Raw genomic sequence first — 16249 nt, 5'->3', positions numbered from 1 at the left:
AGATGTGGCTTGTCACCCTGGTACGTTTTCCTCCGTTGGAAGTCTTAAAGCCTGAGGAAGAAACGTTTCGCACTTTCTTTACCCGGTGGGATGGCTCTCAGATGCAGGCTGTCCAGACCACGGCTGTGAAACCGCAGGGGGCCAAGGAGGGAGTGACGAGGTGGTGGGGGAGGTCAGCACCAGCTGGGAGAGCGGCTGGTCCGTGGCTTGTGGTAGGACCTGGGTGGCTGTGGGAGCAAATTTCAGGGCTAGAAACGATATCTTTGTATGCAAGCGTGAAGCAGAAGTAAATTGGAAGCTCATCGGAGTGGTGTTGCTTGAATGAGTTGATAGACCATATAGGAACCATGTGGTCAACTTTTCCTGCCTCTCCCCCGAGGTTTCTGCCGGGTTTCTCTGAGGGGACCACCAGAGGTCAGAGTGATCTTCCCAGAGTAGGTGTTGCCCTCCCCACAACAGCCAGTCGAAATGTTGGCTGCTGATTTGCCACAACCAAAAATCGTTCTTGCCTCCTCTGCCTCTAGCAACGCGAAAAGCGAGCAAGCCAGAGAGCTCTTTTATAAGTACTTCTTGCCTTTGCTGCCTGTTTTTCGTATCGTAGCGTTAATACAGGACTGCTGTCACCATCTCAGCTGTATTCATGTAATGGCCTTTAACCCCGTCTGTGCGAGAGCTGTAATCCAGTTATATTAATCCTTTTCATCTTTCTGCACAGCTCCTCTGAGCCACGCAGCTCAGAGATCCTTACAATGACACTGAGAAAGTTTCTGCTGTTCGCTTACGCGGTTTTCTTTTTTTAATCATGGGTGGCAGCCATGTCATAAATAACCGTAATGTGTGGCTACCAACCCCTAAGCAACTAAATTTAAATATTTCTTTGGCTAACTACTTTATAACATGCTGCAATCTATTTTTAGAGAGGTTATAATGGGAGAGGAGTGCTCGTTAGGCTTATCAGGGCGGCCGGTGTGAGTTTGTACCATTGCTTTATGACAGGAGGATAAATAAGGCTCCTGGGTACGCTGGTGATAGTCGCTGCGGCAGTATCCGAGGTATTTACCACAGCGTGTAAACAGCTTTGCCGCTGCTCTTGCTTTAGCAGCATGGCGTGACATAGTGCTTTGTAAGTGGGTGCCAGCGGTGAGCTAGGGTGAAGATTTCGGGTCAAATTCTTCAATGTTTTAAGTCACATTCTGTAGGTTGCTTGACTGTTTGATGAAGCCTTTGAATTTCTACCTTCAACGTCTGCTTGACACTATTACACCTTAAGTTTACGTTTCTGAGTTTTTATGGCTGAATGGACTGACTAGGCAGCCCTGACTTACAAGAAACAGCAGACACCAATGTTCATGGGGGAACTGGTTTTACCTTGGTTTCCTATGGAAGTAAGGAGTGGGTGATCTCGCTGTCTGTTTGGCTCCTCCCTTCCTTCCTATTTTTAACCCATAGTCTGGCTAAAAACGACCTTGAGAGAAAACTACCGGTCTTAAGCATTGTTAAATGACTGCAGATTATGTCAAAAAGGGTGACCCGTAAGTACAGAAAGACCTTAGCAGAGTCCCACTGCAGGAAAACCTGCACATGAGCTCAACCCCTCAGTGCCAGTGGAGAGGAACAGATCTGTTGAGGAGCTCCAAAATCCTTAAATACCCTGTGAAGCTACTGGGGAGCTGGCAGGGCCCGTAGTAGGATACAGTTTGTAAGCTAGATGATCCCTTAGCTTCTTTTCAGACCCTGTAAAATATACTGCAGGAGATAGTGCTGTGTTTCGTCTCCATCTGTAAAAGCCACTTTGAAAAAAAATTTATCCTTTTGGTCAGAGTGGTGTCTTTCTACTAAAATAGAGGAGGGGGTTTGCTGCAATCTTTGCTCCTTGCCTCCTTGCAAAGCTTTGTTTTCTTTTCCTTGTAATCCAATTATGAAGACTGTGGGCATCAGGTGTTTGGCTAAACAAGCCTTCTGTTACTGTATCTGTGTAGGGGGGTGTATATATATATAGCCTATATGGAGGAGTCAGTGAGAGAAATACAACAGACTTAATTGCTTAGTGTTGTTTCCCAGTGGCACGATTGAGGGTGGGCGTAAGGATGAGGAAGCTGCTCCAGAAAAGAGCAATTTATTGAGCCTGATGAAATCCATAGGAGGGGGGAAAGAAGGCAAGAGATGAGAGCGCTACAGAGGGCAGAATTACTGTAACAGCAGCTGAGCAGTGTGAAGGTTTTACGTGTATCGAGGGAGGTTGAAGTGTTGTTCTTGGGGTCTGTGGCTCAGCGTAAGGGTGAGATGGCGTGGCTGTGGAACGCTTGCTGTTGTGTTTGCCTGCGGCACACCAGTTTGTGAACAGCTCGGTAGGCGCGAATTTCACTAGATGGCAAGGTGTTTCTCCCAGAGGAAGATGGCAGTTGTTGCCTCTGTTTTGCAGGGAGAAAAGCTGGAGGGTGAGGAAGTGAAGTGATTTGTTCAAGGTCAGCTGGCAAGCCAGTGGCAAAGCCAGGGAAAGAAACTATTCCCGAGTCCTCCCTGGTGCCATGATCCTTAGGCAAAGGCGCTGTGTAATCTGCCCGTTTCCCACAGCTCTACATATGCTAAAACCTGTCTCCAGATCGTTCAGGTGGGACTGCTCGTACTGCCCGATCCACTTTGACTTTCTGGAGGGAAGAACATGAGGAAATCGGCAAAAGCTCTGCTGTGGATATAGTTTGTGTCAGTGTCTCAACAAAAATGAACTTTACATGCACAGGAGTCATCCTTTTAAGTGTGTCATAAACCCCATGTTTTTCTGCTGTCACTGCAGCTAGGCTGGGACAGCTCACCCAGTGCAGCTTTAGGCACAGTCTCTTGGTGAGACAGTAGAGTTTTGAATGACAGCTGGAAGTTGTCTTCCAGACAGGATGCAGCAAGATACACGAAATAGCTCTGGAGCTCTTCAGTAGTGGATTGAAGAAAGAGACTTGCCCTTATTTAAGAAACCAGACATTTTAAAGTTGTTTTATTTTCAGAGTTGCACTCATTAATATAAGATTCATTGTAATAATGTTACGTTGCATCATAAAACCTTAGCAAGGTGTTTATCAACACCTGCAATTTTCTAAAACTAGATTTTAGAATTTCTTTAAAGTTCTAATGCAAGGATTTTGAAAGAGACTCATTTTTCTCCTTAAAAATGAGTCTACCATTACTTAAAGGCAATTGTTCAGTGATACCTGTTTATTTTAATTTCTTCTAAAGGGTTTATTAGTACTGGTATCTTGGGGGAGACTTCTGGAAGCTGGCATCTGGCTGTTTGTTTTGAGGAGCATGTGGGTGAGCCCTGTGAGATGGATGGACTACGGAGGGCTGCACGTGGACCTGATCTGAATGGGGAGAGCTGCAAAGTCACGACTTCGTGCAAAGTCTGTGCAGAGGCTCTCTGCTGGACGTTGTGAAGGGGAGGGTCTTGGTCCCACGGGTGGATCTGTGCAGGGAGATTGGGGCGTATTCTGCAGTGCATTGTATCATACTGACTTAAATGCTTGTTTTTTTACTTAAGAGTAGTTAAATTTAAGATCTCTTTATGAATATAAATACATCCTACTGATTTGCATGTCATCAGTACAGGAGTCCAGAAGGTTTAGTAGTGCATAACAGTGCTAAATGTCTTTTTATGTGCTTAAAGAACTGTTACAGGCCAGCTGATCTGAAAACAGATGAAGCCGGTGGAGTTTTCCTATGTGCTGCTTTGAGCAGCTGATCATACTTTGACGTTAGGAGATGTGGGAGATTAGCTGGCAAGCTCTTTCCATTGCAAAAGCATGTCAGAACAACTTGTTGGCAAGGGACCCAGGGTTGGGTGGTCTGTGGCAAGACCAGTGTGAGGCCGAGTCCGCTGGCTGCGGGAACTGGTGTGACAGCAGTTGTGGCTTTGCTGTTCAAATGGGAAGGAAATTTAGTGTGTGTACCTTATGCATACAGGTGTCACAGACACAGCTGAGGAGATCCAAGCGTGTCGCTGTGGAAGTGCCAGTGTAGCTGGTTCCTCGAAGCCGCTCACGAGGGCTGTGGATGCCAGATTGCTGTTAGTTTTCAAACGGAGTTGAGTGTACAAAACTCTTGGGCAGCACTAGGAATCCTGGCCTGCAAACACGCACCTGAGAGGTTGTCTGTGTCAGGTTGTGGGACATGATTTCTTGACACGGACACACAACCATACAGGCACGCTGACGTGTATCACAAGGAGGAGCTTTCTGCCTCTGCGAGAACGTCGTCTGTGTTTGATACTTGTCACCTTGCTGCTGCTGGTGACGCAGGAGGCTCTGTGCGTGCCTGCTTAACCTGGGAGTCTTGTTCCTTTTTCAGTGTTTTCAGCCTGTCCGTATTCTTACGCCGATGAGGCAGGGTCTTCACTGCAGCAGCAGGCTGAGAGCCAGCCCTCAAACTCCTCACAGTCATTTCAGGAGACCTGAAGACCAGCAAGAAAGAAGGGAGGGAAGGCTTGTTTCCCAAAGGCTGCTCTTTGTGCTGACCTCTGCTTGTCACAGCAGTGATGACTGCAGCAACCCTCCAGGTTCTCTGAACTGGTGGGGTCTGGGTATGTTGTTGTTGAAGCCAGAGCCATGAAAGTCAACCACGTGGCTCCAGAGTAAGATCTGACCTATGCCAATGTCTGGATGTGACTGATGCACAGGCTGTGTTCTGGTCAGCTGTCATGGTGTCCACTGAAAGATGCCTTGCTCTGCACAGCCCTCTAATTAAGCTCTTTTGCGTGATGACGTTGGTAGTTGCTTATTCTCTCCTTCATGCATCCTCTGTCTGCTTTGTGAAGTGTGTTATATATACATATTGTCACTGAGGAACCTTGTTTTTTACCTCGGGACACGGTAAAATCAACTGGTGCAGCTGTCAGTTATCTACTGTAATTTGCAAAGCGTGTGTGTCTGCGGCAGGTTTTCCCTGGGGCGTGTATGGCGTACGTGGACCAGCCCTTGCTTGGCGTGCTGTCCCGGTGGCTGCGGTGTGCCCGCCGTTAGTGGTTGTCATAGGCTGCATCGGCCCTTCTTGCCCTGGGCGGTGGAGAGAAGCGTGGCATGTGTTGTGGTGGGGGGGGGGAAGGAGGGGTAGGGTGAGCGGTGGGAGATTCCTGCTTTTCAGGGGGCTCTTCTGGGCTGCCCTCAGGAGAGGTGCTGGATCCTGGGACCTCTGCTGCAGGACAGGCCACTTGGTGGTGGCGCATGCTGTCCCCGCCGTCGCAGGAGGGGCTGTGTGGGGGGATCTAAACCAGCAGTTCTCACGTGGGTGACGGTCACCCCCGTTTATCTTTGGGGGTGGACTGAGCATGGCGGGGAAGTGGGAACAGGAACCTCTGTGTTGCACGACTAGTAGGTCAGCGGCCAAATGATCTCTCCAGGGTGAAGTGTGTTCAGGCTGCTCAGGTATGGATTTCCTAATTTGGACTCCTTTGTTGGCCAAGTAGAAAGCTGCAATCCAAAATTCGTGACTTCTGTTGTGTACGTCTAGTTTAGCTGGAAAAGTGTTATGGGTAACATATGTGGTTTTAGGGTTTTGTAATTTGAATCCGGTTAAGTCTTGCTGTGAAAACCAGGTGTGGAGAGAACGTGTACACCTGGCAGTGCCTGCTGGCCTAGCGCAGTGGCTCCGTACTCCTCGGGCCCTTAAATCACTGTCACCTCCTCGTGGAGGAATGTACATCCACACAAGGAAGCTTCTAATTAGAAGTCCTGTACACATGATCTGTTTCTGTGCAGCCGCTGCAGAGCCCTCTCCGGAGCCCTTAGGCTGAGAGGGGAGGCCGTGGGATGGGGTTCTGGTTTTGGCTTTGCAACAGGATCCTTGGGAATTCTGTTTTGTCTCTCAGTGATTGTTTCTCCAAGTTAAAAAAGGCTTCTTTATAATCCCCGAGACCTGTCTGGCGATCAGATATAAACTCTTATAAAATCTCTTTTCGACGTATGCTGCATTTTGGTTTTAAAACAAGCAAGCTGTTCTGGCTCCTGCAATTCCAGTTCCTCCTTTACTGCTTCTTTCATTGCGTGGTTGAACCACAATGAAATGCCCTGAAAAAAGAAATAGTGTATTTTCCATTATAGCTGCCATATGGCCTTATTGCTAGTTTTTAATTAGCTGAGATGGTTGCATACACAATTTATTTGGAGTGAGGAAGGAGACTGTGAGAGCTGGATGAGGAGGAGAGCTATTCTGATGTCTGTACAGAGGCACAGCGTCTTTTTTACCATCTTTAAATAGACGAATGTGTAATCTCAGAAAGTGTCTTTCCACTAGGTCTGTTTGGCAGATGTATGCATGTGTGTTATTAAACAGATGCAGACACTTCTGTCATTTTAAAATAGAATAATACTGCTCTGGCTTGCCTAGCCCAGCGGATGGATTTAGAGGCTCTTCAAAATTGACAGGATTTTCTTCAGAAATGGTAGAATAGGAGAAAGTACCAGGGCATCCAGGCTTGCGTTTTCTGCTTAATATTCCTCCTCAGGAACAGGGTTATAAAATTGTCCCTCAGGATTACCGTTTGCCTTCTTCCCTGTGTGTGGCTCCCGGTATTGTGACAGTGAATTGGTTCCACTGGAAAATTAGGCAGGCTGCAAGAACTGTCTATTACACTGTAGATGTATCTTGGATCTGTACTGAACAAGGATCTCGAGTCTCTAATTAGCTGGGTAAATAAGCATATATAAAGGAGCCCTATCACTGGGAAACTGGATTTTGACTGGGTGCAAGGTGTCGTGCTCCAGATGGTCCTGTTGTGCCAGGTGACGATCGTCTGGGAGCAACCAGATCTGCTGCCTCTATAGCAGATACGACGCTGCCTGCCACACAAACTGATAGGGTTTTTTTTTTGCATGTGGAAGGGGAGAAGCAGTCAGAACTGACCTCATCTAATGTGGCGGCTGTCTTCACTGCACCTTCCTCTCGTGGACTGGCTTTTATCTGACCATGATCTCTGAGTTCCAGACTCTTTTACTGTGAGGTCTGTAGGGCTTATCACTGAAGTGCTTGTCTTGGCAGCCTCAAAGCAACAAGTAAAATAATATTCCATATATGACTTGTCTGGAAACCATTGAGAAAACTGAATTGAATTTTGCAGCATGTGCTTGTATAGTGGGATGTTTCAGTTCGTTTTCAATACACTGCTTTACTGTCCTGGATACAGGTGGGACGCAGGAAGGGTAGAGCTGGGCATGAGCAACCTCGGTGTATGGTACTCTGAAAGCGGTGTGTAGAGTGTTTAGGTTAAAGCTTCTGGTCTGGACCACGGCATATCCCTCCACTGGGCCCTGTGCTCTGTTAAACTGAAAACTAGTATTTACTAGAAAACCTTCAATGTGTGTGTTGCAAATATAGTTGCTATATATGAGTGGTTTTCGGGGTTTTCCTTGTCTTTCTGGGTGACAGCTTGGCAGCTCCAGCGATCAGACATGTGCGCTTTTTGTGGTGTGCAGAATCGTTTATCTCAGCTTATTCTTCCTGCAGAATGATGTTACACAAGCAAAGAAGTTTATTTTCTTTGAATTGCAAGCCCTAGCTGTAGCCTCCTTTCCATTTGCGTGAAGTTGGTTTGGGCTCTGCACTATCAGCTGGAGAAGACTTCTGCCTTTCTGTCACTTCTGGTGCTCACCTGCCGTCACTGCCTTCAGAAGTGAGTCCGTTACTCTCTACTGCTCTTGACATGTTCAGAAGAATAAGCAACATCAAATGTTTTCATATTTGCACAGTAGACTGGTTTTGGTGGCGGTTGTTAACCTTTTCATGCCTATGGATATGGGGAAAGCAGTAAGCTGAAGCAGGTAAAACTGCTTGGGCTGTTAATCATCTGAGGGGGGTTTCATTTGTGTACCTACACATGAAGTGTCAAACCGCGAGAAGGAAGTGGAAGGAAGTTTGTGGACGGGTGGAAACTGGTTCGGTTTTAAGATGTGTTACCATGAGCTGCAGTAGTGCCTTGCTTGATGCCAGGTGTTCTGCTTGTTTCTACCTGAGAGGAGGCTGTAGTGAGGCAGGTGCTGGTCTCTTCTCCCAAGTAACCAGCAATAGGACGAGAGGCAATGGCCTAAAGTTGCGTCAGGGGGGTTTAGATTGGATATTAGGAAAAAATTCTTTACTGACAGAGTGGTCAGACGTTGGAACAGGCTGCCCAGGGAGGTGGTGGAGTCCCCGTCCCTGGAGGGGTTCAAAAAACGTGTGGCTATGGCACTTTGGGATATGGTTTAGTAGGCATGGTGCTGTTGGTTTGACAGTTGGACTTGATGATCTTAGAGGTCTTTTCCATCCTGTGATTCTATGATTAGGATCCTTTCAAGCTGCAGTTACTGCCTGTGATGTTTGAGGAAGCAGCCTGGCTTTCCTCTGTTAAAAGACTTTGGGATTTAAGCCGTCTGTTTACAAGTTTAGGACAATGCAAGTGCCCAAGGTATGCCTGCTTCATGTCCTGGAGTACAGAAGCTGTGTGGTTTTGGTGTGTACTATGTTAGTGTTTAGGAGAGCTGAGTAAAGGATTCGATGCTGTACGTTGTTTTATTTTTTGCCTTAGAAATAAAATGCACGCATGAGGGCCTGGGACCCTCTTTACCTGAAACATTTTCTGATTTATCAACAAGTCTCTGGAAAAGCCTAGTGCAAGGGGCAGGAAATGGGGGAGAAAAATCTCACATCCGTGAAATGGATGGAAAGTCGATGTTAAGTTGTGGGGTCCTGCTCCCAGCCAGGTGCTGGTTCCAGAGCTCGGAGTGGGCACAGGGTCGAAGTGACGCTGAGCTGTGACAGGCAGCGTGCGTCCTGAGCGTGCTGCAGCACGTTACGAGCAAGGAGTGCACCTTGGTGACCTCTCCTTGCTCAGCTGCGTGGAGGGGACTGTTGCTCCCTTTTGGGCAGGGAGGACAAAATGGCAGAACTGTTTGCTGGGAGCTGCTGAAAAATGTACTTATGCCTCTTGGGCATGAGGAACTGTGATTAAAAAAATATGCCATTTTCCAGGCTGTGGGATTGCTGCTGTGAGGTCAGTGTAGGGAGACTGAAGCAGAGCTTACAAGGTCAGTGCATCAGCTCAGTATCCTACTGGGTGGCTTTTTCCATACTTGAAAACCTTGCCTTTGTAGGTGTAATTTTGTAAATACTTTAAACCCCCATTCTTGTCTTATTTCTGCTGGGTTTTTTCCTTTTTTTTTTTTTTTTTTTTTTTTTTTTTTGGGCCAGCATGAGTGTTTGTGTGTCTACACAGTGAAAATTGACTTTATATTTTTTTCCTTTCTTACCTGGTTGGTTTTCAGGCATGCTGTGTCCCTGCTCTGTGCCCTAATGTAGCTTCTGCAACCACTAGTGCCAGCAAAAGGGAAGTGGTGAGTGACAGCTAGGGATGGAGGCGAAGCCTGGAGTGCCCCTTTGCTGACAGCGTGGATGCCTGCCTGATAAAGACAGCTACATAACTTAAGCTTAAGATAATAATTAAAGAAATGAGAAACAGGGACTTCATGCAAAGTGATGAATCCCAAGTTTGACGTTTAGTTTTAGTTCCATAGCTCTCTTGTTAGCTTCTGTCAAAGTCTGCGTGCGTCTTTTCTGCCTTGAAGAATGTGTTTTGAAGGATTCCTAGTTAAGCGTTTACTAAGTGGGTGTTAGACCTGTTGCATGAGCTGAGCAGAAAGGGACTGAAACAGCCGGGTCGCCAAATGCTGAGATGAGTTCTGGCTGGGTGCTTTGGGAGCTGTGAGGCTTGGATGGGATCAGAACAACTGCCTGAAAGAAGACCCGAATGTTAAATATAATGGCTCTGAGCTGGTGCTGTGGGCTCAGCGTGGCTTTTGTCGCTGGCTGTTTGTGCCCGGGCAGCTGCGGTCAGCTCCGGCCTGGGCAGTTGTCACCAGAGCCGGGTTAATACCGGACGGGGGATCTGTCTGTTCGTTGTGTCGGCACTGTGACAGCAGTGGTAGCCTGTCCTGCTTTGCAGACCGTTGTGTCGCCCGCGGCGTACCGGGACGGGACGCACGGCTGCCCAGCACGGGCAGCGGCTGGGCGAGGGCAGGAGCCTCCTTCCTCCCCAGCAGCACCAGCGCTGCGTTCGCAGGGCCCTGCAGGCAGCTGGAGCAGAAAACTGGTTCAGCACACAGACACTGAATTGCGTAGGATTCGGCTTTCTTGTGAACGGAAGCGGGCCACGTAACTGGCTGAAGATCTGTCTGCTTAGTAATTACAGAGTCTCGTTTTGTGTGATTTGGTGTTGAGTTGCCAGTGCTGGTCATGTTGAAAGCCGCTGGCGGCCACTGCGGTCTGTTTGGTGCTCCTCTCTCCCAGGCTGCTGCTGCTCTGCCGATTCCCATTCTGCCGCCACGCACCCTTCCTCTTTTCAGGAGGGCTGGTACGTCTGCAGGGCTTGGCCAGGATAGCTGCAGCAGTGTTAACACTGGCTATCTCAACACGGCTGCCATCCGCCAAAAAATGCAGATTCTTTTATTCACCAAAATTAAAAAAAAAACCAAACAACTCGATAGGAAGAAGTAATTTTCATGGGAGAAAAACTGAAAGCAGTGTTTCACCCTCATAAACAACACAAAATCCCAGCTTCTCATAAACATTTCTCACTGGCTGAAGTATTGGATGTGCTGCTACCATGCTAGAGATGTGTGTTACCCCTGGCAAAAGTGAAGGTGAGATCCTTGTTCTGGCAGTCGCGGAACAGACCACTCGTCTGCGTAAGTTTTGACCCATCCATCATCTAAGCAAGCACGACCTGCTCGTTGCAACTGAACAAAAGGATTACTACAGCCCTTTCCTAAAAGTTGCCTTTAGTTTTACTCATCCCTTTTTTTAGGTCTTTCCGTTTCTGTAAGTGACACAGCCTGGCCACTATGAGAGCCTTGTCTGCCTGCTGAGGCATATAAATAATTTCCTTTATTACCACAGTTCTGCTTTGAATGCAGTCCCTTGGTACAGTGCCTTTATGTGGATTTGATCAAGTCTTTGCCTTTGATCTATCTGCCTGTGATTATTGATTCTCTGGCATAATTAATGGAGGCTTTGTCTTCCTCCTGCAGTCTCTGTCAAAAGAGCTCAGAGCCTTTTGTAAATGTTAAGCGATTAGTAATGCACTAGCAGAGTGGCGAGTTGTGTCTGTGGTTTGTCTCTAGAAAGGAGACAAAGAGTCTCGGTGTATCAGCATGTGCTATGTTTGGAGCTGGTTTGAAATCTTTCAGTACAAGAGTTTTTCTTGGAAAATACCAGGTTTTGTAAAACTTTTTTTTTTTAATGTTCCTACAAGTCTTACAGTTCTGAAGACGACTTTTCATGAAAGAGTTTAGGTGTCAGGTGGAAATTCTGTGTGTGTCAGTCTGCGATAGGCAACCAGAGGAGCAGGTTAAGAGCTAGACGCTGCAGGGTCTTTACCTACCAAGGACCTGTTGCTTTCTGGTCCGACACCTTACGTGGGAAGTGGGAGCTCCAGCGGATACTTGATCTTTTATGCAAGGGTTGGCAACTTCATCAGGGGGATCTGTCCCATGGCCAGGTCTCACCTGAGCTGTGAGTGAACGATGGTCATGTCACTGGTCTGAGTGGGGTAGAAATGGTCTTGAATACGGTCTTTCTATTTTGCATGTGGTTATCTGAACTCTTGGGATATGAGTTGCAGGCAAGTGAGTCACGGTCTGAGAATAGTGCAGCTGGTTGTGGTTTTGTCTCTGGGAAGAGCAAGGAAACTTGGGAAGCAGTAAGATGTCGTGGGCAGGAAAAGAGCTTCCCGTGCAGTTCGAATTACGTGGTCATTGCACGTTTCCCTTCTGTGTGCTGCTCTGACCAAAGAGGGTGACAAAGTTGCTTGAACACATCATCTGTAATGGAGCCAAGGGTAACAAACCAGTCTAATAGCTTCCAAAGTTAGGGTTTCATCACGAGATGAAAGTACATTGTGTAAAAGTTGTGGCCAGGCAGTGCTGCGGAGCCAGCGCAGCGCTGGTTGAATGCGAAGCAAAGCACTGTATCCAGAAACCCGCGATTAGCGTCACCACAGCTGCTGCTTTCTGTGGGGTGGGATTCAGCTTTGCCGTCAGAAATAGCTAGACCTAAAATTAAGTAGCATTTACCATCTGTTTTTGTAAGAGGCAGAGGCTTGCGGTCAATTTTTTAATAATAAGGCAGTGAATGGTAAGGACTTAAGAGGTGTACTGTGCTGTTGTTGATATCTTTTAAAATTACACTAAAATTATTAAGACTGAAGGTAGAAAGGATCAAATTGTCGACATCAGCTTGCCCTTTTTTATAAAAGGAGAAAGCTGGGACTTTTCTTCTTTTTATAGCACTCCTGCTGACTTTAAAGGCCACTTTCTGACTTGTGAAGAATCCGTGACAGTTCTGGTGGCACTCCCAGCTCTTGGCAGTCAGTTGTTCCTGTTCGTGCAGTTTGCCTGTAGTCCCGTGCGCAGAGACAGCCAGCCTAGCTGACGGGTGGACGGCTGTATAGCATTGGATGCAATCTGCTAATTATGTTAATTAGTTTGAAAGGCCAGCGCAGCTTCCAGTGTGCTGACTGCTGACACTGCCAGGAGACTGTTAAAACATTGGAGGGCTGCCAGGAACCCTTGCTGCTTTCCTGAGGATCGGTAGAGAAGTGGCCTTTTACTCATGAATTTAAATTTGTGGTTTAGGGAAGTACTCGGGGTTTTTGCTGAATGCCTTGGCCACTTGCCCATCCCTCGTTAAATCTGGATTTTGCTAGTGCTGGCTGGTGGGGTACTGAGGCGGTTCGCAGGACTAGTTCATTGAGGGTCTCCTCAGAGAGGAGATCTCCAGCCGGAAGGGAGGGAGGCTATAGCCGACATCTGGGAGAAATCATAGCTCATGCTGCCAGAGACCTTTCCAAGGCATCATCTTGCTGTGCCTGTAGTTACACCTGGCTTGTCCTGTGTAAGTTACCAGCTGAGTCATTTAGACCATCGGCAAGTTTTACCTCAAGGCTGTGACCATTTAGCAGTCTGTGTAGTGGGCCAAGGTGGGGGCAAACTCTGTGTGTGGGCGGGAGAGTGTTCCCTGGGTGCTGGAGCTGCTCGCATGAGTTCTGCTGGCACGTCTGAGGGAGACCACTGCCCTGGCTGGCGTGCCAGCAGGAGCAGACAAACCAGCATCAGGTACAGGAGAGGTTCTGCTGTGGACCAGCCTGGACCAAGTGACGCTACTCCAGCCTGTCCTTAATTTTCTACCCCTTCCTGCCTTCCCCTACTGCAGGTTTCCTCTGACTGATCTATGAAATGAAATGATCAGGATTTAGAGAAAGATGTTTTACAGAGATCTCGTGCAGAGAGCAAAGAATTGTGCAAGCGCAACAGGGGAATATGTTTCCTGTGGGGACGGGAATAGAAGGGGACCTGTGAATGGGCAGGTAGAGAGCAGGCAAGGAGCAATAATACCTCACGTGGGACCATCCATGGCTGTAACCTGTTGTGCGAGCGCAGCTCTGCTCCATCAGTAAAATGCCCTCTTGCATGGATGGCTCATTCGATCGAAGTATCTGGGATGAATCTTACAGCAAAGCCACTGTTGCTGACACAAAGTCGAGGAGGTTGGCGTTTGCCAATCGATCAATATCCCTAATCGTTTACAGTACCTTTGGTTTTGGGAAAGCATGGGCTGAAAGCTGTTCTTTGTTGTAAATTTGCATTAAAAGACCTGTCAGGTTCTTCTTAGAAAGGTGCCTGTTGCTCCATCCTGACTATTATTTTAACTGTCTCCATTTGCTCGTTTGTGGGTTCTCTGTTTTGTTCCAGCCTTGCGGCTCGGTTTCCTTTTCCTGCCTCGGTTTCTTTGCTCAGCAGTGATAAGTGAATACTGGGGGCAGCGAGCAGGGAAAAAGTCCTCAGCATTTGTTCAAGCGCAGCGTGATGTGCAGCAGGCATCGGCAATGCCCTGGCAAACTTATGTCCCTGGGCGCAGTTGCTTCCCTGCCTGCTGGCTGTTGCTCTGTGAGCCTGTGCGTTCCTGGGGCAAACTGTCGCGGTGGGGAACCCGACTGTGCTTCGGCCAGAGGGTGGAGATGACTTTCTCGGGAAGCTCCTTGAAAAGAAAACGCTGTCTTTGAGGTGCCTGCTCTTAGGCAGCCAGCGGCAGGCCAGGGGAGGCACTTGGCTGTCTGCAGAAGGGGCAAGGACGGGGAGCGGTGCCTGGCTGGGAGTCTGTGGGCGAGTGCTCCCTCCCGGCCCCCCTGACCCAGCAGCTGGGAGGCTATCTTGGTGCCTCCTCCTGTGTCACCGTGCCCGAATTAACGTGGGTTTGGCAGTCCCGAGGTGGTGGCCCCGTGTCCAGTTGCTGCGGCTGCTTCAGCGTTCAGACAGCCCCACGCTGTTCAGCTGCGACGTGGTGGTGCTGCCGGGGCCGGGATGGCAGGGCTTCTGTGTAAGAGGCGCAAAAAAGGAGGTAGGAAACGTTCTGTTTGTAGCAAGAACCTCTTCCTAAGCTGTGTGCCTAGGAGCTGGTGTGCGGCCGCTGTGAGCAGGGCTCTCCCTGGGCGGCAGGCTTTGGGAGGCGTTCTGCGGGCACAGCCGTGCCGTAGGAGAGGGTGTTTTGGTCCTGCGGGATCTGGCCCCGCCGCACTGGGTCTGAAGGCGAGCGTGAGGGCTGTATGTGGCTCTCTGTGTCGTGAGGGATGGGGGCTTAATACATAAATTCAGATTAATGTTTTCTTTCAGTTTAGTAAATTGCTGAGAAACAAGGTGTTCTTGTTAGGAAGGGTGGAAATCATTTTTATATTAAAAAAACGCAAGTGTATCATCTTAATTGAACTTTTGGGGAATAAAACTAGTTTAGCTGCATTTAAAAGTATTCTGGCTTGCAATGTGTGCAATATTTTGCTTATATAGCATACACTCAAGGCAGTACTATGTATTCACTGCCCAGAGGAACGTGGCAGCTCTCTTCTGCATTTGCAGAGCATCAGGAACAGCGGTGCCCTGACCTCATTGCATGCTTGGCATTCCCACAATGACAGCAATGCTATAATAATGAAAAGAGAGTTACATCTAGAAGCAGGGCTGGTGCTTCCAAAAGGAGTCTGATTTGAGTGGAATTTGGGCATCTGTAGTCCTGGCGGGGTTTTAAAAATCTTCCTTGCAGTGTCCGCTTCCCACACGATTTTCCTTCTGCCTCCTGGTGGCTGTGTTCCTGTTGGCATCCCAGTGTAGGAGCTGCCTTGGTGAGAAGGATTGCCTCGAGCAGGGTGGGTAAGGCACGCCGTTAGGACTCTCTTGGTCTGTTGCGTGAGGCCTCTTAGCTCCCTGACTTCTGTTTGGAGAGTTTTCCCAGAAAATGAAAATGAGTGCAGAAAAGGGGTAGTTAAGAGTTTCTTTAATAACAACACTTATTCAGGAGGTTAAATCTCGGCCCACAGACGTTGTGTTCTGTTTGCAGTGAAGAACGCCGTTCCCTTCCCTTCCCTTTGCAGAGGGTGCGCAACGCACTCGCTGCTGGCAGCCCCCTTCCCCAGGCGTTCTGTCGCGTTAGCTCTCACCTGCTGCTCTGACGCGGTTCGTGAGCCAGGAGGTCTCAAAACACGAGACTGCTGTTCGTTGCTTGCAGAATGTAAGAACGGCATTTCATAATTGAGGATTTTAGTCAAGTTCAACATCGTGCTGTGAACCAAAATTAACTAACGTATTGGAAATGCAATGCAGAAATGTGGTAACTTGTTTTAAGCACGCTTGAAGTATCCGTGAGAGAAGGTGTGGGGACTGTAGTGTATTATTCTTCCCTGTCCTCCTCTGGGGCGGTAGAATCTCTGTGTTTTCCCCTTCTATCAAGCAGGAAAAAAGCAAGTTCTGATGGAGGATTTTGTAACCTTTGCAGACTGCACACAAATGATTGGCCTGTGGTTTGATGTTCCAGTAGGAAAGGGGAGTAGTGGCTGTTCTTGAAGGAAGTGCTTATTGGGAGACTGTGACTATTGGGTAACTGTTCCTCCTTTTGTTTCCCCAGAAAAGTTTAAAAACCCATATTTATTTGGAAGTCCTTGCTTTTCCGTGGAAAGAGAATGGGACTTGGACCTGTCCCAAAGGAGACTGCAATACCACAAATTATCTTAGCCCATGCTAACACAGAACTGTCAGAGAATTGGTGGGGTTGGTAACAGTGTCTTTGTATCTCCTATTTCAAGTGCACGTATTTCAATAGCTTGGCTTATAATAAATAGTCATTATTTGAGTTTAGGTGGAGATGTGCCTTGGAGAGTGTGTAAGTGTTAGAGCATTGCTAGTGCTTTGCTGGC

General features: G+C 48.0%; 1 protein-coding gene across 3 annotated transcripts in view; it reads left to right on the top strand.

Moving 5' to 3' along the window:
- Positions 1 to 16249, top strand: part of PARVB (parvin beta) — a 55618-nt gene that overhangs the window by 2319 nt on the left and 37050 nt on the right. The window contains exon 1 of one of the 3 annotated variants that reach the window (XM_075443229.1): positions 7554 to 7651. The exons of 1 other annotated variant lie outside the window; for it this stretch is intronic. In XM_075443229.1, coding sequence (XP_075299344.1) covers position 7651 — 1 coding nt within the window. In that variant the 5' untranslated portion in view covers positions 7554 to 7650. Of the gene's footprint in view, positions 1 to 7553; positions 7652 to 14296; positions 14407 to 16249 lie in introns of those variants that run through there. One more of the 3 variants, XM_009931842.2, reaches the window with a different exon arrangement.

Source organism: Opisthocomus hoazin, chromosome 1 (assembly GCF_030867145.1).
Source record: "Opisthocomus hoazin isolate bOpiHoa1 chromosome 1, bOpiHoa1.hap1, whole genome shotgun sequence".
NCBI classification, from domain to species: Eukaryota; Metazoa; Chordata; class Aves; order Opisthocomiformes; family Opisthocomidae; genus Opisthocomus; species Opisthocomus hoazin.
The sequence above is the reverse complement of the archived record's forward strand: the minus strand, read 5'-3'. Positions and strand labels throughout refer to the sequence as shown.